Consider the following 24,509-nt stretch of genomic DNA (forward strand, 5'->3'; position numbering starts at 1 on the left):
CGCAGGCCACCACCCACGCACAAATACGCCACGGCCGCCACCACACTGCCCAGCGCCCACCCTCCGCCACTCGCCTCACTTCACCGCCGGCGGTTCGGCATCTCCTCGGCTTGGATCTGCGGCGGCGCCCTTCGGTCGACACGGCCGCAGCGCCCTCCGGCGTCCTCCAGCGACTCGACGCACGGCGGCTCGGCTCCTTGGTTTGGCGCAGCAGCACACTCCGGCGCCCTGCGGCACACTGTGCCGCAGCACCCGCGGCCATAGCAAAGGGCGGCGGCGGCTGCAAAAGCAAGGGGCGGTTAGGGTTTGCAGCGGGCCATCCTCTTTATATGGCAAGGGGATGAGGGGGAGCCCGATGTGGGCTTGGGCCAAAAGGCCAATAAGGCTCAAGCCCAGGTTGTTTCGGCCCGCTGGCCGAAAATAGCTATTATAATCGGCTATTTCCATAAAACCCCTCGGGTTTTATATTAATCCTGTATTTATTATTTGCAGTACTGTACAATTGGCTATTATAGTTGGTGGTCGTGTGTTGCCACCCAGATGTTACAAATTTCTTTTCATTTCTTGGGAAAGGCCTAAAAGTAGACTCAACAATATGAATATGATTTTTCTACCCATTTTTTTCCATTATTTCATGCATTTGCAGTACAAATTTGACTTATATCCATTAAAAGCCTAAAAATGCACTTAATGAATTAAAAATAGCAAACGGACCCCGAAAAATACCAAATTTTAACATGGAATATGCTATGTTGTATGTTGAGTGTAGAAAAAGTTTAAAGGTCAAACGATAATTCAACCGTCACTTCGGCTTCAAACCTAATCCGTTCCGTCTCGAAACCACAATTCTTCCTCGGAGATGCTTTGGTTTCTAAGCATCGTACGTGACAACTTTTGCGAAACCTTCTCAAATTTTTACCACAGCCTCTACGTATCATATCATGACACCATGGCAAGTCTCATGTTTTTCAGACTTCGTTTGCTTTTTTTAGAATTAAAAATCCAATAAGCTACATGTTGGTGGTCGTGTGTTGCCACCCAGATGTTTCAAAAATTTTCCATTTCTTGGGAAAGGCCTAAAAGTAGACTCAACAATATGAATATGATTTTTCTACCCATTGTTTTCCATTATTTCATGCACTTGCAGTACAAATTTGACTTATATCCATTAAAAGCCTAAAAATACACTTAATGAATTAAAAATAACAAACAGACCCAGAAAAATGCCAAATTTTAACATGAAATATGCTATGTTGTATGTTGAGTGTAGAAAAAGTTTCAAGGTCAAACGATGATTCAATCGTCACTTCAGCTTCAAAACTGATCTGCTCCATCTCGGAACCACAATTCTTCCTCGGAGATGTTTCGGTTTCTAAGCATCGTACATGACAACTTTTGTGAAACCTTCTCAAATTTTTACCACAACCTCTACGTATCATATCATGACACCATGGCAAGTCTCATGTTTTTCAGACTTCATTTGCTTTTTTTAGAATTAAAAATCCAATAAGCTACATGTTGGTGGTCGTGTGTTGCCACCCAGATATTACAAATTTCTTTTCATTTCTTGAGAAATGCCTAAAAGTAGACTCAACAATATGAATATGATTTTTCTACCCATTTTTTTCCATTATTTCATGCACTTGCAGTACAAATTTGACTTATATCCATTAAAAACCTAGAAATGCACTTAATGAATTAAAAATAGCAAACGGACCTAGAAAAATGCCAAATTTTAACATAGAAAGAGAGGGGGAAAGAAAATAAAAGAAAAGAAAAGAAAACAAGAAGAAAATAAAGAAAATAAAAGAGAAAAACAAAATAAAAATGTTTGCCGAGTGTCCGTTAGACGACACTCGGCAAAGGACGGACGTGCCGTCAGAGTCCGTGAGGAGGGACACGTGGCGCGGTTTTCGCCGAGTGCCTGACTTTGCTGAGTTTATTTTCTCGAGTTTGCCGAGTGCCTGACTTTGCCGAGTGTATTTTTCGGGTTTGCCGAGTGCTTTATTTCGGCACTCGGCATATGGGGTGGTTTGCCGAGTGCGCGATAAAATGCACTCGGCAAAGTCAGGCACACTCGGCAAACATGGGGATTCCGGTAGTGATTGTAGTTAAAGTTTAAAACAGTTGACTATACATAACTCAAAATGACACATATTTTGGACTGGATGGAGTATATGGTTTATTGTGACAGTTGCAGAATTCAAATAGTCACATGGCTTTAAAATCCTTCTTTTTTTCCTTTCAAATGCTTCTTAATGGTTATTTGTGTAAACATGTAAATTGCATGGGTACTTATCTATTTTCTTCTTTTGAGAAGAGGGAGGCGATCTGAGGCAAGAACATCGAACGTTCTAGCGGAGTGCTAGAGGTAGTCGCCGCCGCCGCCGGTCATTCCGGCGGGGTACGAGCTGGTGTTTTAAGGAGGATGGGAGGAGAAGAGAAGAGAAAGTGATGGGGCAGAGGTTCTTGTGGTCGGTGGCAATCCGTGCTGGTCGTCGAAGGCAATTCGACACCTTGACGTTGAGGAAGATTGGCGATGCGGCTTCAGCGGCAAGAGGCCGGGCTGCTCTTTCACGAGCGGTCGAAGAGTGGGTGGTCGATTTCCGGTCACCAAAGGTTCCGAGAGCCGCTCGGGGCCAGTTGTTGATCCTTCTGCTTCCACCAACATTGTGAGGCCAACATCAGCGCCCATCGGGACGCAGATGACGTCGGAGGCGGTGCAGCTTGTTGCAGCGTGCCGACGACCCTCAGTTCAAGGATGGAAAGGGCGGCTCCCATGGCCGCGTGTGTCGCTAGAGCTCTCTCTTGCTGATGTGATAGACAAAGCGTTCAACATTCAATCCTGTTCTCACTGCCGACTGGTCACGGAAGACGGTGGCAGGCGGCTGACGATCACAAGGACGGTGGAGGCTGACGGTCTGATCACGGCAGTGTCCGAGTAAAAATGATGCCAAAGAAGCATGCCCCCTTGTCATTGACCGCGGTGAGAGACTGGTTCAGCGCCAGGGCGTTGTTTGCAGAACCTTGATGTGGTGAAAAGTAGTACTGCTGCACGTTTTGAGGATTACAGATTTATTTCTTCACTTATGCCGTCGTTAATACCTTGACATCTGAACGTCTTTATTATTTTATTATATAGCAATACAAAAGAGGTAAACACTTTCAACTCACTCCCTTTCGAGCACCACCAACTGTTTCCCAACATTCCTCCCCGTGAACAGCCCGATGAGCGCCGCCGGCGCCCTCTCGATCCCGTCGACAACGTCCTCCACGACGGCCACCTTCCTCTCCCTGATGTATCCGGCCATCTCCTCTTCGAACCTGGCATACCCGTGGAGGTAGCCGCGGACGCTGAACCCTTCCACCCGGACAGCCTTGGAGATGATGCAGCCCAGATTGCGCAAGCCGTCAGGCTCTTCCAGGTTGTACTGCGAGATCATCCCGCAGGCGACGACTCTGCCACCGTGGCGCATGTGCAGCAGTGCCGCGTCCAGAGTCGCGCCGCCAACATTGTCGAAGTAGATGTCGATGCCGTGCGGGAGGCACCGCTGGAGTGCGGCGGCGAGGTCCTTCTCTGACTTGTAGTTAAACGCGTCGTCGAAACCGAACGTGCTCTTCAAGAGTTCGACCTTCTCATCGGAGCCGGCGCTTCCTGCGACGTAGCAGCCGGCGATCTTGGCGAGCTGCCCGACAACCTGGCCGACGGCACCCGACGCTGCCGAGACGAACACCGAGTCGCCTCTCTTTGGCCTCCCGACCTCAACAAAGCCAGCATACGCGGTGTGCCCTGGCATGCCTGGGATGGTTGACAATCATTGGATCGATGTCAGGGACTCAGAGAGACTTGGACAAGAAAACGAAGCATGCGCATGAAGCCATGTGGTCGCTCACCAAGAACACCTGTGTAGTAAGAGAGCGGCAGCTCGGGATGATTGATCTTTATCAGAGACTCTGGGTGGGTGACGAGGGTGTACTCCTCCCATCCGCTCATCCCCCAGACGAGGTCGCTGGCGTTGAACCCCGGGTACGTCGAGTCGATCACCTTTCCCACTCCGTAATTGACCAAAACCTGATCAATCACAATTCAAAAGTACGTATGTAGCTTTCTTCAGTTCTCAATCTGAGGCTCCAGCCAAGCTAATTTACAAAGCGACCGATCAACGGTGAAGCAAATTTCAATGCGTACCTCCCCGACGACAAAGTCTGTGGCCGGTACCGGTATGGAGGCGCCGTCGTCGTGCTTGGTCATGCGAAGGCGCATCCAGGGGTCGCAGGACAGGTACAGATTCTTGACCAGCACGGCCGTCAGTCCCGCTGGCACGGACAGACGAACGGTGTCGGCCACGATCTCCATGTCCTCCTCCGTGGGATACCCGGTCACGTGCCTCCTCAGCACCACCTTCTTGTTCCGCACCACCACTGTCGTCTCCTCGCCGCCGCCAGCCATTTCCTCTACCTGTCAGATGGCGCGCGCGTGCTTGGACTTCGATGGCTTAGCTGATCGCCTGTCGCCTGACCTGCTACTGCGCGCGTACTGCGGCGGTGCGAGCTCTCTGTGAGTAGTAGTGTTGATTTAGAATACGCCCTCCTCCTACGGTTATATAGACGGGAGAAATGTGTCACCCATGACGCCAACCAGCTATGACCTGACCACTGCGCTGGTGCAATCCATGACATCAAGCACGGTTGTCTTTCATCTATTTTACTGGAGAATAGTTTTCTTTCCATTGCTAAGAGCATCTTCAAAAATCTCCCAATCTCACTCCCTATAATCAAATTTAGAGAATTTCACTATAAAACCTAGCTCAAACAGCTTCCCAATCCCACTCACAATATTTACCCACTCCCAAAAACGACCCTCTCGCTATCTATTTCTATGGAGCGCCCCCTCACTCCCAAAATGCTCGAGCACCCCGAGCCGTGCAGGTCGTCTCCTTCTCCTCGTTGTCATCATCATCAGCTAGCACACGTGCTGGTCTTGCAGCAGCAGTAGTGGTCCGCACCGCTGCCTCAGCAGGAGAAGTACCACTACTGCTCGCCAGAATCGGAGGAGGACTTCCGGTGGTACCACAACATGCAGCAGCGGCCGTGGGGCAAGTACGCAACAGAGATTCAGGACCCGACATGGAAGGGCGCGCGCGTGTGGCTCGGCACCTATTGGCGCCCGTGGATTTTCATTGGTGGGTGGCGACCATCGTTTGGTTAATTTTCATTGAGTCGAGGAATCCTACTTCAGTAATTGTCTTTTGACCGTATGTATATATCTCCATTCTATATACACAAGAAGTTAAGACATTCAGTCTAATGGTATAAGAATTCATACTGTGAATTGTACATGTAAGACACTTACAGAGTCAACAAACTTATGAGTTGAACGCCAAGGGTGTCTTGGTGGTACAATTAATACATTTCGTCAAAATGAATCCAGACTTCACCGTCCCCGTGGAGGAAATCACAATGTCTGTATTTGAACACGAACATTTCTCTACCGGCCTTCGACCGCTCTATGTACCAGGCATGGAATCTCCACATTTGAGTTGTTAGCTCCGACCAGGGACTCGATCAGTGGTTCGCCAAGTTTAAATTTTCAAATATTTTTTGCCTTTTCAATCTTGGACTCGTCATAAAGTGTTTCCTTTGTCATTCTGGCATCTATTAGAAAGTTTCTTTCTAATTCTTCCTCTTATTCTAGTGCCTTTTGCTTTTTTACCTTCTTAATCGACGTCTTCCTCAACTGTTTTTTACCCAAGATGCGCGCGTAGTTAGATTTTAGCGGTGGGTCCATAGGTCTTGTCAAAATCTGAATAAACTTGGCGACCATTGCTAGATCGATAGCACTCTTCTCTAGCTTAGTACATTTGAAGTGTGTAGTGACATCGGCACTCACTTTTCTTCTGGTTTCCTCCTCAGTTAAATCATAAGGCAGAGGAGATGTCGGCTTCTTAGATATTGCCGCCTCTTAGCTGCTGCTCCCTGTTATGACGAAGTTGATTTCTAAGATGACATCGACTCTTGAGCTTGTGCAGGTGCTACCGGCTTCTGGAGCGGGATAGGTAGTGGTGGCGAAGGGGTTGAGATCTCCTTGGTGGCTGTGGAGGCGACGGCGGAGGCAGAGATCTTCTGGTTGGCTGTGGAGGCAGCAACAGAGGAGGTGTAGAACTTCTGGGTGGCTGTGGAGGTGGCGGCAGAGGAGGCGGAGATCCTCTGGGTGCGTTCGACGACTCTGAACTAGACCCAGATTCGTCTGTGTCTTCACCAAACAATATGTTGCACTTGCACCATAGGATGTAATGGCCTATGTTTTTTGATAGCCTTGTTTCCCCTGCCTCTCTAGGGTAATCCAGCTTCCTTTTATGATACTTATGTATTACACTGTCTAGCATATCCTTGTGGTATCGGACGACCGTTGAAGAGGGTCCCTTCCACCCATTGCTCAGCCAGACCCCTATCCATCGTTGTGGGAATATCCAAGACTATCACGACAAGCTTGCATGTTGTGCTTTCTGTGATGTCGTCCATGGGGTGTCGGATTAAGGCTTCTCCTGGAAGCCCATGGACGTGCAGCTACTCCGAGGACCACCAGGGCTCGCCACCAAAATATTATCTGTGATGGCTAACAGCTCTTGCCTTGCTTGCTGCCTGGCTTGCTGCATAGCTGCTTCTATTTTGGCGTTTGTCATCTGTCTCTCCTCTGCAAGTTCTTTTTTATCATGGCCATCATTCTTGAATATTTTCTTTTCTTCGTTTCTTGTAAGTGTTGGTGTTTTGTTCGAAGCCAACCTTCCAAGGCCTCAAACCCTTGCCACGTGTGCGATCAGTGTGCTCCTTGTTTCCTAGTGCCAATGTTAGCTCGTAATTCTCCCTGTCTGCTTGGAAAGAGCCCTAGGAACACAGGATGTGGGCATCTCTAATCTTCTGCGTGATTTCTAGTTCTCATTCGCTTTTGAAGCATAAGCTTCCATCAGTCGCAAGAGTCACCCCTCTCCCATACAGGTAGTTCTTCACTCGTGGAATCCACTCAGCTGTCATAGGCGTGACACCACTTTTAGTTACGTCTTCTTTCATCTTCTCCCACTGTTCAAGTTTCCTAACGTACCTGCGCGGGGCGGTTATGTGGGGTATAAGTTGTTTTGGGTGTTGGCCTTGTTTGCTTCACTTATCTTTTTTGCTTTCTCTGAATCCTTGTACTCCACGAAATCATTCCAAAAAATTTTCACTGTAGGATCATCATCCCAGCCCGTCGTTCGACCCTTCAAGTGATAATCTTTGTATAATTTTCCCTTAAAATTCTTAAAAATTATGCCCATTATGACTAGGGCCTGATGCTTCGCTATGGCCATGTTGCATCCTTTAGGGTACTTGAACTTTTGTGACAACTTGCCCCACATGACATCCTTGATGCTATCGGGAACCGCCCACTTGTCATCTCGTTTGCCTCTCCAAGTTCTGTAAGTGATTGCGACATGGTCCCTTACGAGACACCCGCATGCTGTCTTGAACGGCCCGAGTACGTGTAGAGGTTTTATGGGCTCCCCGACTGAAGCAACCTCCGTGATGACAAAATGGCCTTCACGCATCTTGCTGGGACCTCGGCCACACCTTTGTCCTTCAGACGACTAACCATCCAACACAGCATCAGTGGTCGGACCCTCCAGAGCATCAGTGGTTGGACCATCCGGCGCAGCATCAATGATTGGACCCTCCGGAGCATTAGCATCAGGTTGATTCAGGTTGAGGCATGCACTCGGGCTTCCCTCTGAGCATGATCCTCGACTGGATCCTGGTTAGAGGAGGGGCCTTGTATTGGGGGTACGTCTGTAGATAGCGACTTGATTTTGTACGAGCCATTCCTATATAAAAATTCCATCTATTCAAATTTCTTGCAACATCGACTTTAGTATATATGACAGCTAGCGGATATATCAAGAAATACCAACTAGCAGATTATGCTTAAATGCATCAAATACCTCAAGTATATTATTATTCGGACCTGGTCAATGAAGCATAAAATCATGTCAAGACCGTCACCTGTGTTTGCTAACTGGTTAATCTCGTCTAAAGAGCTATGCATAACATCATCATAGAGAGCTTGCATTCGCTATTGGGGATTTTGTCTACCTCAAAGTGTCCCCTCTTAAGGGAATGTATCATTTTTAAGTCAGAGGGAAGTTAGCACCTTGATATGTGGGACCTTTCCAAATCCTTGCTCGGCGTGGTGAGGTGGCCTCTCAGTTGGACTTACCTCTCCGCCGTTCATAATATGTTCCATATCTCACAACTAAAGAAGTGCCTTCGAGTTCCGACTGAGGCCATTAAAGTGGAAAATCAAGACTTACAACCCAATTTGACCTATTGCAAGTGACCAATTCTTGGATGAAGTGAAATGCAAGACTCGACGGCATTCCATAAAATTCATCAAAGTGCAAAGGAGCAACCATACCGAGGACGAAGCCATTTGGGAGCGTGAAGATTGATTCCGCTCTGAGTTTTTTTGATCTTTTTGCAAACTTGTGAGTATCGTTTCAATTCTACCTAAGTTGAGCATCTCACACGTGTTATGTTCATCATTTCGTTGGTTAGAATTTTCATTCCCAAAGGATTGCACATAGAAACCATTTTAGCCGAGAAATTAGAGTCCTCTACGGTCAGACTGCCAGAAGCGTCCAGAACTGCTAAAACTCTATACTGGCTCACGGTCTGACTACCCCAATACTTGTGGTCTGACCATAGGAGCCCAAAAATCTCTGTATGAATTTCTATTTAACCACCGTACCCACGGTCTGATCGGGCTTAGCTGTGGTCTGACCGCCAGTTCATGTGGAGTTCCAGTGGCTATCTTTTTGTTTCATTGATGAAATTCAGTGAAATCCTTTTCCGTCTATGGAAGAATCCTTCCCACTTCATCATCATCACGTTCTACCTGAGTTTGTCGAATCTCAGAACAAGATTCCCGTTTTAGGGGGGGGGGGTGGGTTGTAATCTTCCACAATGTTAATTATGCATTTAAGCATGCATAATCATCATGACCTTACATTTTTTATGTATTTAATTATTAAATTAAGTATTTTTTTAAGTGGAAATGATTTAGAAATAGATAGAAAGACCGTAAAAGTCATTTACGGAGATGAAGCAAACAAAAAGAAAGAGAAAGTGGGAAAATGCTTCCCACGGTCTGACCGGGATACCCCATGGTCTGACTGCTAGAGGTAGCCACGTGGCTTGCCACGTGGGCTTCCGCGGTCTGACCGGTAGCTCCCGCAGTCTAACTGCCACAACACAGAAGCTCACTTATGTCATCGATCACACACACTCTCTCTCTCTCTCGCTCTCTCTCTCTCTCTCTCTCTCTCTCTCTCTCTCTCTCTCTCTCTCTCTTCTCTTTCTCCTCTCACTCCCTCTTCCTTACTCAAGCTCTAAAGAGAAGGAGCGATCACTTCAACAACCGAAGATCAATGGAGGAGACTTCCCCAAGCTTCTCGAGGCTCATCCCCTTTGTCCTCTTCACCAGAGAAGATTCCACTCTAGTCCGCTCACCTCAAACCCCAAAACACCCAGAGCCCGATCTCCAAATCAGAGTTTTCCTGGAGTGAATTGATCTGCGAGGAAGTTTCCTTACATCGAGGTGAGACATCCCCTATTGTTGCCCCATCAATTCCGAACTCTAGTCGGTCCCCATTCCATTTAGACCTAAATTCAACCCTAGCCTAGAGCTTATTCATAGAGTTTCCCGAATGTAGCTAGGTGAATGGGGTCAAAATCACCTTAGGAGCACTCCACTAGTCCCATAAAGTATTTTGGTACCCTTCTCAGTTGAAGGAGTTGCCAGAGCCTTCACCGTTGGCCTCTCAAAGTGGCGCTGATAGGCCCCAGCGGTCTGACCGTCGGTTGAGCTTTGAATATCCAGTAAAACTTCATAGTCAGGAGTCAGATCGCCACTAGGGCCGGTTTGAGTGCCAGTCATTGATCTGACCACCACCATGCCCGCAGTCTGGCCGCAAGTCACCCAAAGCTTTATGAACTTAGGTTAGGTTATCTGAGGTTCAAACCTATTCTGACCTGAGTCATTTAGTAATCTTTTACAGATGTCTTTGAAATATGATGCTTTACTTATCATTTGTAATCCATGCATCATGATTATACATTTTCATCGTCATTTTCTTATTCGATGCATTCTTGACTTATTTAGAGAGTGATGCGCCATCGTTCTAAGTTGTCAAGATTGAAGCCGAATCGGTTTTGAATGCGAGTGAAGCACCGGAGTAACAAGGCAAGCATCTAAGCATACTCTACTTATTACCTTGGATCTCTTATTGTATAACTTAATAAATTATGGTTATGTATGTTATGCATGTCAGCAAATCAAGTCAGGTTTTGGTGGGTAGAACCTATGTTAATGCATAAATTCCCTCACCTTGAATTATTGATGATCTGTATTCTCATAACCTGGGTTGAATATGATGTTGTTTAACTTAAAAGCCTCAGCAAATCAAGTTGGGTTTTGGTGGGTAGAACCTATATTGATGCATAAATTCCCTCACCTTGAATTATTGATGATCTGTATTCTCATAACTTGGGTTCAATATGATGTTGTTTAACTTAAAAGCTGTTCGTGATGCTTAGAAATGCATAGGTCCTCGGTAGAAGTTGAGAAGTGGATTGATTCATTGTTCGCGAGGATAGGATTCAATTACTTTCACAATGACAACAATGTTGGGTTGAGGCAGTTGGTTGGATGAGAGTGAGAATGAGACGAGATGTGGCTGGTACTAGGGGTAGGTCGAGAGAGGAGCCTGGATGCTATAGACTGCTTGCATCGTTTATGCACCAATCATTATTGCCGTTTGCTTTAGCACTTTTCCATGCTCACCGCATACCTGGATACGGGACGAGTAAGCCAAGTATCAGAAGACAACGCGTTCATTTGACCCATGTGTTGAGATGTGGGCAAGAATGCTATTAGAGGTGCCTGAGATTGTGTCTGTTAAGTCGTCATACGCTCAGGATTTAGGTGGCCTCCAGATGGATCAACATGGGAACAAAGGTTCAGGGTGGGTACGTGAATGATTGATACATGAATAATCACCCGTGACTGACGGGTTGCGTGGGCAGTGGTCACGTGTCATGTGGGTCCAAGAGTACCCCCCTGCAGGGTGTAAAATCAATTCGAATAGCCAATCTCTCTATTATCGAGCATGCTTCTATCCATCCACAACAGTCGTAGAGTATCGATGTTGGGATGATGGTATGTGGTGAAGTTATTGATGGTCACAATGAGTTGAGATGGTTCAATTACATATGTGCTGATGGTATGAATGATAGGATATAAGGGTTTTTGTGGTTAAGTGTAGATGCTCACACATTTGTGTCAAAAGTTGCTTTTGCATATGAATTTACTTAACCATGTGGCCGATTCCTTTCTTTTGTCTTAATGCATAATCCTTGGAGTCAGGTTATTTATATGTGCATATTATGGATTAAGTCTTGCGAGTACCTTCATACTCACACTGCTCTTTAAGGTTTTGCAGGTGAGGAAGAGTTAATTTTGGCTACTTCATGTCCACTGGTGCTGACGGCAGGTGAGAGTTGTGCTACTCTACTAGAGAGTTGTTGTTTGGGAGTGGTGCCCATGGGCAATCGACATTACTCCTCTTTTATTATTTATATATATTTTTTGCTGCGTAGTATCTTTGTAAATGGATGAAATTGTAATTTTTTAAAGACTTGTAATATATTTTCTTTACTCACTCTTTATTTAGCTTTGTTGTTATGATGTATGTTAGAAAGGCATGTGTTCTGATCTTGGGCACAAAACACATGCTGGGACTACCAAAATGGTATTCTCATTAATCGTTGCAGCTGTGATTATATAAATGATCGACTTAATGATTAATTAGAATACTGTTTGGACGGTTCCATACAGATTACCCACCACATTCTCCCGCTGTGGCCACTCCACCACCACCACCTTCTCCGTCCACGCCACCCACACCTGCGATGTCGTCTGATGATGAGGCTCCGACCCTACTGGAGAGCTTGGATGAGGCATAGTTTTCGCACTCTGATGTATCAGTGGGGTCCCCCTTTAAGAACAATGTGTGGGATTACTTCATCGATGAGCCGAAGGAAAAGAGGCCTCAGAGCTCGGATGACAATGATGAGGAGGAGGCGGAAGCCAAAACGTGCGAGGAAGCTGCAAAAGATGGTGACGACGAGGACAACTACTTCTTCGTCACCAAGGCCAACCCCATGTGGTAGACGCATGTGTGGCCGTGATGATGGATTTATGAATTATTAGTAACTTAATTTTATATTGGTGTGATTTAAATCAGTAATTCTAGAGATTAGTAATATAAAGCATGATTAAATTATTATCTGCCTATTTACATTTTAATTTTTTTCCTGAATTGAGTATCGCTGCTAGTTCATAGCTGGAACCGGCTATGATAAGTATATTGATTAGCAGAATCAGCTCATAAACTAGTAGAATATTAGTGCTGGTTCTATATTTGGCAGTTATAATCCATGATTACCATTGCCGATTCAATAACTGGTAGTAGTGTAGTTTTTGAACAGGTAGTAATGACTGTTCAAAGACACATAAAAGGAGTTTCATATTTTTTTTATGATCCATAAAAATGATGATGTCATCTTCATATTGCAGGATGAACAATCCATCATCCACAAGATGTGGTAGAACTCTTGATCTGTCCATCCTATTTGGCCCTTGAAATTATTATTGCAAGCATATCCGCAACAATATTAAAAAGAATTGGCGAGAGAGGATCTTTGTGTATAAGTTCTTTATGTATTTTGATGTGTGGGAGGGGGGGGGGCGACTTCATCATTGATATTAATCCCCACATTTCCTCCTGACACAAAGCTTTAGATCCATTCGCACCATTGCGTTAAGAATCCTTTGATGCATAATGCTTGTTGAAGAAATGATCATTTGACTTTGTCATAGCTTTTTCAATACCGATTTCTAATATCACACCATTATTTTTCCTATGTGGTTCATGAATGGTTTCATGTAGGATAATAACTTCTTTCATTATATTTTGATCAGGCATAAAAGCAGTTTGTGTAGGTCACGCTATTTTTTTAGCAACACTATCGATCCTATTAGTGTCAATTTAGTGGATATTTTAAAGCTAACAGTAAGCAAATATATTCAGACTGGAAATGGGTAATTTCTCTCGGTGAAAGTCAGAAAACAGAGCCATGAGATCCCTTCGTGGGTTTGTTGTAGTATAAATTTTATTTAGTGCAGCAAGCAGAACGGAGGAGCAGTGAAGGTCCTGTGCAACCTGGCCGCCTTGGCCTGCAGTGACAGGGAGGAAGACAAGACAGAAACAGAGAGGGGAATGAAGGAAGACAGGGCACGCTGGCACATTCAGCATGCCACATTGGTGGGTTGTTGTTGACCGGGGTGTTTCAGATCTTAAGGCCTCTCTCAATATTCCAACATAACTGGTTTTTAATCATTAATTAGAGGACCACGTAAGCAAAAAGTTAATGTGGTAAACTATTTAAAGAGGTGAGAGATGGAGCTTGTTTCTTATTGAAGAAATTAGTTCTTTAAGTAATTCTAGATGATTGTGAGACAATAAATTGCTTAGGAGATTAAAAAATAAGCAACACACATGTATGCATTAGAAGCTTATTTCTTAACACTAATTTTTACTCTCTCTCCTCTAAAATATCACCTAAGAAATAAAATATTGAGAGTGGCGTAAGTGAACCAGGTGACAGTTTAGGGCCAAATGCATTTTCACAGCATATGGATAGCGGGACAAGTTTAAAGATGCCTAGTGTATTTTTCTAATGCCCTTTCAGACATGAAAACATGTACTATTGTTCATAGAGGGTATCCATCCTCTAACCATCGTGAACTTCTCTATCCAAAATCATTTAGATCTGCCCCACAAACTAATACTAATTGTGAACATATATACTTCAGCTCAAAACATATTGATTGAATGAGTGAGGATTCCATGGAATTGAAAATGAATAATTTTTATTTAAATGGACATAGAGAGCCTATACAAATCTGTTCTCCATAAATGACAACATATCTTTGCACAGGTGTATCTATCTTTCGCTATACCTAATCGAAGATTCTTAGCATCCCTTGTATTGAACTCTCAAAATTTATTGTGTGCTTCCGTTCCAATATATATATGAGCACATATGCTGGAGTTCCAAATAATAGATCAGGTTTTTTCGGGTCTTGTTCTTTGACTGAGTCGATCACAACCTGCTCGATAAGGAATATAAAAAATGTCACCTGGGAAAGTAGCACTTGTCCTCCTGGTAGTTTGTGCAGTAATTTCTCCCCATCACGTGATTGGTAACAAAAAGCCAAGATGTACCCATGGGCAGAAGAACGACATCCTGAACCACTGTAAACAATACATCAAGCATGGAGATCCTGTTATAGACCCGTCCATAGATGGTCCCTGTTGCGCGGCGGCATTAGAGGTGCCGAGCCTGGACATGCATTGCATCGTCCATCTACTCACAGGTGCAGAGAGGAGGGAACACGATGAAAGTAAGATCCTGCGTTTTCATCATCTCTGCAACCCGTTATTTGGGCCTCCTCCTCCTGATCAGGTAGGTATTGGTTGTACCGGTTGCTGGTCCTTTTCATATCACGATATATATATGCAATATGCCAGTGCTGATATATAAGTGATGGAATAATTGATCCCTAAAACATTGTCATTTAACTGTTTTCCCTGCCAGGTCATGGTGTAGAGGGATGGCTATCATGGCTGATGGAGTGCGTGACCGTTATAAGGAGTTTGAATAAGATGAATCTGCTAGTTAATAAAATCGATCAAAGCATGATCATTGTAATATGTATATTCGATTAAGGTAAACCTGTTTTACAATGATTTTCCGGTGCCTTCTCCTTCATGTTGAGCATTTCTTCTTTATTTGGCACGCAAGAAGTATGCAACACGTGTCTTTTTTGGGTTTTGAGGGGACGCTGATAGCTTTCAATTAATTGAGCAAATGAGGTTAGACACATTGGCACGCAAGAAGTGTGCAAGCGAAGATAGCAAAATTTTGAGCGACATAAGTTTGCCTCCTTCCTAACAACATAACACAGCAAACCTCAAAATACGAAGACAGCTCCGTACCTTCAGGCGAAACATCATCCCACTGTTTCTGTAATGCGACCAGACAGTTTCAATGCTCAGCCTCTGAGTTCTTCTTTGCCGAGCAGTAACATTTTGGGGGATACGGTATTGTCCCCAGATTTTTATAAACTGTCCAAGCTTCTGGGAAATATTTCAACTTTGAATGACAACTCTGATCAATTTTGTAGCCTCTATTAGTGATTTGTAAATATAATATCTGGACGTACGTAAAAACACATATTACACCTATACGATGACACCAACTTTCCACACTTCCGTGTACAATAGACATACAAACTATACATATGCACACATTACTAAGAAGATACAAGAAGTCACCGAAGGGCTTCACATGCGATTTATCAATGTGGCCCACACACGTGTGAGGCTGGAATGGTGAGACAACCAGGTTACAATCCTAGAGATCCATCCTAGGTGGGGTAGTGAGCGCTCCTGGCACTCGTGCCACAAAGATTGGTTTAACTCTGATCAATTTTACAAATGAAATAGAATTTCAGAAACATAGGTTTCCCCTAGGATTGCATCCCTATTGCTCTGACTTGGACTCAGTTTTGTGGCGTAGTTCCTGTCTGGGTTGAGGTGTTCTCCACCAGATTCATGTCTCGGCAGAATTCCTCACGGCTTGGGATAGAAAGGGGAGGAAAATAAAGATAGGTCAACCGAAACGAAAAATGAAAGCTAGCTAAATTATATTGCCGAGAGTGGTGAAGTGAGAGTAGTGGTTCCAAAACACGCCCATTATGCCCACCAATGAGCAACAACCTTCAGCTTATGTTGGTGAAAGAAACTATCTTTCACAAACAAAATGTGGCGAGAGCCAAGTCACACGAATGGCTCAAGCTTGAAGGACAGGCGGAGAATGGCTCAACCTTGAGCTAATCTTTTTTTTTCCCTGACTTAATGGCCAAGGGTCTATATTTATACTGATATTCAGAGTGTGAATATACAAACGTGCCCCTAGGAAGTAGGCAGAGGTAGATGTCTTATACTGTACAACCAGACAGCGGGTTAGCCCAGTAATTATCCATACGACTGGTAAGGCGGTTATCCTAGTGACAGGTCGTCTATTTTGATGCCGTACTGTACCAGCGTGTCAAGCGGCTACCATTGCGGCCACCACTGGCGCCATGGTGTCAAGCGGCTACCATTGCAGCAGCATTAAATGCTGGTCCCCTCACTACACATGGGGGGCCGCCTGCGGGCCCCTCCAGGTTGATCTTTTCGAAGGCTCTGGGTCTCCGGAGGCACGGCCTCCGGGACTACCTTGGAGTCCCAGGCCCTAGAGTTGTTGGAGCCTGGCAGTCTTCGGGCCCAGACTTCCGGGGCCAAGGGATGTCGGGGGTCCATAATAGCAATTCCCCCAATAGCAGCCCCTCACGAGGATGGCTAGCAGTGTGGCTATCCTCGCGTTATCTGGAGCAGGGCCTTCGGCGATCCTTGGCCCTGCGGTTACAAGCCCTCAATTCTCCGATGATGCTGAACGTTGGAATGTCGTTCAGGGGTGCAGGCTAAATACCCAACGTTACCTACGAGGAGCGTTGTGGTGAGCAGTTTCGCCTCCCCATGATTGTGGGGAGAGGAGACAAAACGTGTGTACTCGTCGTGAGGAGGTAATGGCCCATTCCCCAATTTATAAGGGGGGGGGGGTTGTGGCCAAGTGTCATTCTCATCTGGCATTTCTGTTTTTGTGTCTCGAGTTCTTGTGCACGCATCCACCAGCCCCAACCTTTGCAGACTCTTGGTAGATAAGCTCGCCACACTGCTTCTTCAAGAGGCCATGCTCACTCCAGCACTCGTAGTGGAGCGGGCTCACCATCGAGGGGCCGCGCGTCGTCAACAGACTGGGCCACCACATCAGTGGCAAGCCACTAATGGCGGTGGTACAGGCGGAACTACTGATGTTCGCGGGTCAGCAGAATCCTGGGCGACGAAAAACCTTCTGCCAATGCCCAGCTCCCCGCCGGGGGTAGAGCTACGTCGCGCCAGTAGGAAATACCTTCTTCAGATCGACAGGCTGGGCGCGTCGACCGTCACTGAGGCCGAGCTCAATCGGCTAGTCACCGAGGGGAAGATCCCGTCCAGATCGGTCACACGTGTTATGCAAGGGGAGACTACCCCGCATCACGAGGCCATGAAACTGTGGTCTTCAAAGCCTTCCTTGACACTAGGCTCAAGTTCCTAGCAGCGCTGCTCCTCGAGGGGGTGCTTCAGCATTATTTTGTGGAGCTCCCCCAGCTTTTGACGAATGCCATCACCCGCCTGGCCATCTTTGAGTGGAGTATACGGGCAGAGGGCTGTGAGGGGCACGTGGAGTTCTTTGCTGCCCTCCATGAGGCAAATTGCCAGCCAAAGCTTCAGATGGAGGGCGGAGTGAAGAAAGCCCTCAGCTTCGCCAGTGTGAACTTCCAGCTCAGGCCAGAGTATCATGGAATGTTCCCGGTGAAGGCCATCAATGAGCGGTGGTACACCAGGTGGTCAAAGAGGTGGTTCTACTGTGATGTGGGTTCCAGTTCCCCTCTTCGCTCTACTAACCACGAGATCAGGTACATTCGGACCCCGGTAGTGGATATTCCCAAGGTCCAGATGACCTCGAGGGTGGAGCTCCTCCGATGGGTGGCACGATGGATGAGAATGCACGACCTCACGAAGGAATTCACAATGCTGTGCATTAGACCCCTCCAGGCGGGTTGGGACTGCGTATTTGAGATAGGTGAGGACAGCGACGGTGAGCCAAACATATACTCCAGACCTGCCATTGACTCCGGTGAGTGCTCCCCGCTATTCAACTTAAAACTAGCAGACGTGAGACACCCTTTTCTTTCAGAACGGTGTCAAATGCTGGATGAAGCCACAAGTCATGGACAAATTCCTCAGTCCAACTTCCTTGGCTGAGTGGGAGCAGTGCATGAAACAGGTAGGAAGTTGGTAGTGCTACAATCGGTTTGGCGGCCCTGGTGTGGCACGATCTGTCGGTGCCTCGAGGAGCCATAAAGCATGGGCATTCTACCGCCAGTGTTATGGGCTCCTCGGCCATTATGGGCCCACTCATAGCTTGAACTCCCATCGTCCCGGTTGCCTCGTGTACTAGTTCGGAGGCTGGTTCATTAGGGACGAAGTCGGAAGGGGCAAAGCACCGGAGGCTCAGCAATGGCTCCGGGGCCAGAGACAGCGTGTTCAAAGATGAGGCCTTGTCCAGAGGTGGGCGCCTTGGGGGGACCATGGCTTGTTTGAACCCTACCACATTCAGCCCGAGCGGAGGAGGGTGCGAGGCCTCCCTTGATGACCTTGGACCTGGGGGATCCTTCCCCCCATCGATGATGAGGATGTGATGGGTTCGGAGTCCATCGCAATCGTTGGCGTGGGGAGTCCGCAATTCATCCTCTTCCTTCTCTCTTTTTCTTTGTGGGATGCGCCCACGACAGTGGTCTTGACTTTTGCCTTCATGTTTTTAGGGGCCATTGGTACGGACCCTTCTGGGGCCCCCGGTCCAGAGGTATTAGCTTTGGTCGGAGTCCTAGTGATTCCCCCAGGGAGGCTGGAGGTGGTGCACCCGAGGTCAGGGCATCACCGCCGCGGGCCGTGACCGCTGACTGGGTTGTGGCAGTCGTGGTTGAGGCGGTGGGCTCTAGACCTTCCAGGGTGTCCACCCCCGCTCCTCTAGAGCGGGGCTTGATCCTGGAAGCCCTGACCCCTTCTGACTTTGCCCTTCATCCGTACAATGAGCGTCTTTGCCTCTTCGTCGTCTCTCTTCACAAGTGGGTGGTAGAGCGGTATCTAGCTCAGAGGCCTCTGAATGAGGTGGCGGTGTGCCTTCGAGTGTCGGCTTGGTAGGTATTTTCATTTATAAAGGACCCTTTTATGGCTGTAGTTTATGGGCCTGCGCCCTTACGCTCCTTTGCTGCGACTAACAGCAATTGGTCCTAGTGGAGGTGTTGGAGAGCTCGCATCGATAGGCCCTCATAGTGGTTGGACACTCAGCCTGTGCTGACGTAGAAAAACTCCGTCATGCATTGGCAGAGGCTGAGAAGTGAGCGGCGACCGTAGAGGGCCGCCTGCAGGAGGAGGTGACGCGTCGGGAGCAATCAAAGGAGGTGGCCCCGGAGGCTGCCGAGGCCCACCGTGCTGCAGTGGAAGCTACGGGCATGGCCAACACAGCATGTATTTCCACGGAAGGTGAGTCCTAGGATCTTCAGATTGCTGTGGTTGGGGCTCAGCGTGAGGGGAGGGCTGCTCGAGCCGCGGAGGACGCATTGCGTTTTGAGCACCAAGGGCTGGGTAGGTGTGCGACGAAGGTGGCCCAGGTCCTTGGGAAGGCGCAGGAGGACCACGGGGCCTAGGCCCTGCCTTTGCCCTTAGGGGCGAACAACCTGCACCCGACGCTTCGTTGTCTCTAGTCTGCCACAGGGGTGGCGACCAACGCTACTAAGGCCTTTGCCAGCTCTAGCGTCTACGTGGCCTCGATGGCGAGGTTGGCGCTACTGCACCGCGCAGGGTGCAGCCATCTTGGGGTGCTAGAGCAGCCGGCCCCTTACTCCACGGTGGAGTCCATCATGTCTGAGGTGCCCCCAATGGAGGTCCATGCAGCGATGGCTGGCTTATGAACGAAGCATGGCCGGCCCGCGACACTGCAGTTCATAATAGATTGCCTAGGATCAAGCGCCCGTGGAGACCCTCACCAGGATTTTCCAATGGGTGCTCAGGCTCTACGTCGCGATTCCTCTTCAAGCGGACTGATGCCTCGGCAAGATGTAACACGCTAATTTTCAATTTCTCAATTTCTTAAAATTTTCCTAGAATTAATTAAGGATTCAAGAAATAGAATAGGATAAAACTTATTTCTAAAATCAAATCCCAATTTGACTTAGGATATATTTTGTTTGAATGCATTCATGCTGGATAGGCATTTTAGGGTTTTATTTGATTCTTGTTGGCTTTTGATTGAATTGAATTTGCTTAGGTTTGAACCAAAGGTTAGAAATAGAAATAGAATGAAAAAGGAAAAACCTAAAACCTTCTCTCGGGCCGCCCCTCCCTCCTTTCGGCCCAACGACCCGAGCCTGCCTGTTTCCCCAGCCCGAAGCCCCTCTGCTCCCTTCCCTCCCCCGCATGGGTCGCACCCCGTCCAGGCCTAACCACGCCCCCACTTTCCCCTGGCTTGCTCCAATGCCTAGACATGCCTCACCTGGTTCCTGCCTTCACCCCCGCGCCCGCACCGTCTTCCTCTGCTCGAACACCGCCTCCGCACACTGTATCCAAGACGAACTTGAGCCCCGCTGCATAGGAGTCTCGTGCGCTCCTGAGAGCCCTAAACCCGCCTGTATATACGCCCGTCCCCTCCCCGATCAATCTCCAACCTAAACCATCGAGATCTCGAGCCCTAGCAGTCGGAACTCGAGCTCTCCGCCGCCATAGCCACCGCCGCCGTCTAAGCTCGCCGCCCCGCTACTTCTGTGTTGTCTCACCCCATCCGAGCTGCCTAGAAGCTTCGCCGCTACTTCCCGGAGCCCCTGCCACCATTGGTTGGACCTCCCGACCGTCGGGGTCGCTGTCTCGATGAGCTCCCGTGTTTCTCGAGCCTCTCCGTCGAGTCCGCCGTTGTCAATGCCCCTCCACCCTCGGTAAGCCCCAAAACGGAACCCCCTCACTCTCATCTTCAAGTTCTACCGCTCACCGTCGTGTCCCATGGCCGGCGATGAGGTCTGGCGACCTCTCCAGCCGTCCGTCATTGTGTCCCGCCTCGGCTCCCCCTTGTGCTCCTCCCTCTGATCGCCCGATCTCTCCCAAGCCGTCGGATCCGAAGCCAACCTCCCAGATTATATCACCCATATACCCCTTCGGTAGCCAATCGCAAGTCATCATGGGTCGCCACTTAACCTAGTCAGCGCCCCATGCCATGTCAGCTGCCACGTAGCCATGCCACATCACCCTCTTTGGCTACGTGTCATGCCTAGTCAAGCCCAATCAGCAAATCCATGTTTTCCAATACAAAAATATTTCTATTAATTCCAGAATTAGGGTAATTTTGCAATTAGGCCCTTAAGCTTCTCTATTTTTAGCAAAAAGCCACTATCTTTTTACACTTTAGCCCTTAAACATTTTCATAATTACATTTAGGTCCATCTATTTTTACAAATAAGTCCCTAAAACTTTCTGTTAATATCAAATTATAGCTTTTCTTTTATAAAATAAATTCATCAATAAGTCAATGTAGAGACAATGCAACAACATAGGTTCTACCCATATCAACCCGACACTGGAGTCAACACATGCAAACATACATAAAGAATAATTTATCAATTTAGACTCTATTTAATTTGAACAAAGGATGCAGTATGCTTAGATGCTTGCCTTGCTGCTCAGGTGACCGCCTAATGCTACCCAAGCAAAACTCGCAGAAATGCGGTAGACCGGCATTGTCTTCAACCGTGCCCGTGTCATGCTCCGGTTCTTCGCTCACTAAAAGAACGCATGCAATGATGAGCATGAAATGACATGCAAAGAAAGATGCTTAACAGTGTATGAAAACAGCGAAGATGCAATGTATCAGGAAATGAGTTTTAAAGCATCAAAACTTCTTACACTTGGATTATTGTTAAGCATCTCATAATTTCCTAGATTATTTAAGCTTAACACAAAGCTTAAACCTAATTAGAAAATTTACTATATTTAACATTAGTGCGAGTATTTTTTACTGAACCTGGCATAAACTAACAAGATTAACAAAATTGGTTTCACTATTTTTGGAACAATATTCGATTTTCTATTCATTTTTTAGTGTTTCAGCCAATATTACACTGCAACAACAAGCCTATTTCATAATTTCTGATTTAACCGAATATTAAATGAGCCAAAACACTTTTGCACCAGGGAAAACCTTATCCTCTCCCTTGATCGGTGGGGCTGCGCCAGCTTGACTGTGGTCAAAATGACCAGAGGCCATGGTGCACAGCTGCACAGCACAAAGGTTGGCCGGCCGGCTCCCTCCGGCGGCAAGCGGCGATCCCAGAGGATCTCCCCACACTCTTCTCACGGCTCGACTTGGGGCAGAATAGCTCGGACTACGACGGATTTAGCGGCAGCGGTCGGGCGTTGAGCTGCGCGGTGCTCTGTTCTTGTGGCCAGCGGAGAGAAAGGAGAGAGAGTGAGCAAAGAGAGAGTGTGGGGGAGGAAATAAGGGTGACAACACTTCCACTCGAAGGCTTAGAGTCATGGCCGGCATCTCCGACAACAAGGCGTTGACGGTTGGCCTCCACGGTCAAAGAAAGCAGTGGGCAAAGAGGGTTTGGCCGATGAACAGTAGCTGTCCGATGAAAAATATCTTTCCAGGGTCCAAAATTCATGGGACAATTATTGTGTGAAACTACAATTCAAGTACAATTCATTTTAACTTGTTTGACCCTAATAGCCTGAGCCAATTTCCAATAAAAATTATCCAAAGATGCAAGCTTTTTTAAATTGTGGTAAGTTTTATGCCTTCAAAGTTATTCCCAAAAATGTGGGAAAATTCATTTATATTCTTCACATGGCATGGACTAATTTCTAAAATTATTTTCAGCCCTATATTTCATAGAAACTTTGTGAGATGCTTCACAATGCACCAATTAATATTGATTTTAACAGTTTATAATTTGAATTTCATGTCAAAACTTGCTCAAACAATAAACATGATGCTAATGATGTTCATTAATGCTTAATGAACTAATTAACAACTTTAGGCCGTAACAGGCATGGCTAGGATCTGGAGTCTCCGAGGAAAACTTCCACTGAAGACATGGCATGAGAACCGAAGCCGTCGTTGTTGTCATGTGGCAATGGGGTGCCATGCAGTAATAGGGGAGCTGTAGTGAACATGGCCATTTTATGGCCTATATGTGATTTTGGTGAATAATGACAATATAGTCAATGTGAGTAACATATTTGTCACGTATATGATAAAGAGGTCTCATGGATGCAACAAGAGAGAAGCGACTGAAGCCGGTATAAAGAGAGGAATGAATTGGATTTGTCCTATGAATTTTTGATGTGATCAAATGGGATGGATTTCTGTAAAATTATGTAGAGCTCTTCAGAAGCTTTCCATGGAGTCCAAGATTATCAAAGTTGGAGTTCAGAGCGAAAAGTTATACCCAAAATACGAAGTGATAGTCTGCTGAAAATGAACATGCCAGATAATCCGGCATACGCAATGATGGTTGCATAGGATATTCCAGCATTCACAAAATGAAAACGCCGGAAGCTCCATGGTTCACAAGAAGTTCACATCGGACTATTTTTCCAAAGGGGCTGCAAAATGGCTCGGATGATGTAACAACCCAAATGGCTTAAGCATGTCATTAAGCATCATTGGCATCATGCTTAATTGTTTTTATGAATTATGAACATGCATTTTCAATTAAACATAATTTGTGAAAATCAATGTTAATTGGTGCATTGTTAAGCAACTCACAATAGTGCTATACAATATAGGGCTGGAAACAATTTTAGAAATTAGTCCATGAAATATGAAGAATATAAATGAATTTTCCCAAATTTTTGGGGATGGTTTTGAAGGCATAAAAATTACCATAAGTTAGAAAAGGTTGCATGTTTGGAGAAGTTTAGTTTGAAATTGGCTCAGGCATTATGGGTCAAACAAGTTCAAATGGGTTGCACATGAATTGTGGTTTCACACAAAATTTGTTCCACGAATTTTGGACCATGAAAAGATCTTCATTTGGATGGATAAAATGGTGGGGATGAATTTGACCGGTGGATCGCTGTTCATGCGCCCACTCCCCTATTTGCCCCTCTCTACTGCTCTCTCAGCCGTCGATGTTGACTATTGCGACCGGCCATCGAGTCACGGAAGTCGAGCCTTCGAGGAGACGTGATCGGCCTTTCCCTTATCCCCCCTCGCTACTCTCTACTCTCTCCCTCCCACTCTCTTGTTTGGCCGAGTACAGAGCAGAGTAGTGTCGCACAACAGCACACCACGCTGTCGGCAAAAATCGATGAGCCGAGCTCAATTTGTCCAGGCCCAAGCCACGAGGAGCAAAGGAAGGGGTCGTGCAACGCTCCACCGGCATAATCCCACCGGATTCCCCTTCTTTCGCGGCCGAAATCAGGCGCAAGCACCTTCTTCCCCATTTTCGGCAGCCTTCATTGCCACATTTCCATCGAGCCACCGCACCGTTGCTTCCCCAGACGAATCGTTCCTGTGGTGAGCTTCTCCGCGTTAGCCGCCCGCCACCACCACCTCGGCACACGCTGCCGGCCGGGCCACCGTCGGGCCCGTCGGAAACTAGCCGCGCAGTTGAGTCCACATGCCTGCGTAGATGCTATAGGAGTGCTCGGTCGGGT

General features: G+C 46.8%; 1 protein-coding gene across 1 annotated transcript; it reads right to left on the reverse strand.

Annotated features, from left to right (window-relative positions):
- Positions 1-3,098: 3,098 nt before the first annotated feature.
- On the reverse strand, positions 3,099-4,557 carry LOC133900556 (2-alkenal reductase (NADP(+)-dependent)-like). Its single transcript, XM_062341733.1, has 3 exons — positions 4,190-4,557; positions 3,895-4,072; positions 3,099-3,799 (listed from the first exon to the last, which is right to left on the reverse strand). The coding sequence occupies exons 1-3, from the start codon at positions 4,448-4,450 to the stop codon at positions 3,171-3,173; spliced, it is 1,068 nt and encodes a 355-aa protein (XP_062197717.1). The 5' UTR covers positions 4,451-4,557; the 3' UTR covers positions 3,099-3,170.
- Positions 4,558-24,509: the final 19,952 nt, after the last annotated feature.

The sequence above is a fragment of the Phragmites australis genome, chromosome 19, assembly GCF_958298935.1.
Source record: "Phragmites australis chromosome 19, lpPhrAust1.1, whole genome shotgun sequence".
In the NCBI taxonomy this organism is placed as follows: Eukaryota; Viridiplantae; Streptophyta; class Magnoliopsida; order Poales; family Poaceae; genus Phragmites; species Phragmites australis.

Coding starts and splice junctions, on each gene's coding strand:
- LOC133900556 (XM_062341733.1), bottom strand. CDS start 4,450: ATGGCTGGCGGCGGCGAGGAGACGACAGTGGTGGTGCGGAACAAGAAG. Junction 4,073..4,189: donor CAGACTTTGTCGTCGGGGAG/GTACGCATTGAA, acceptor GTGATTGATCAG/GTTTTGGTCAATTACGGAGT. Junction 3,800..3,894: donor TTACTACACAGGTGTTCTTG/GTGAGCGACCAC, acceptor CAACCATCCCAG/GCATGCCAGGGCACACCGCG.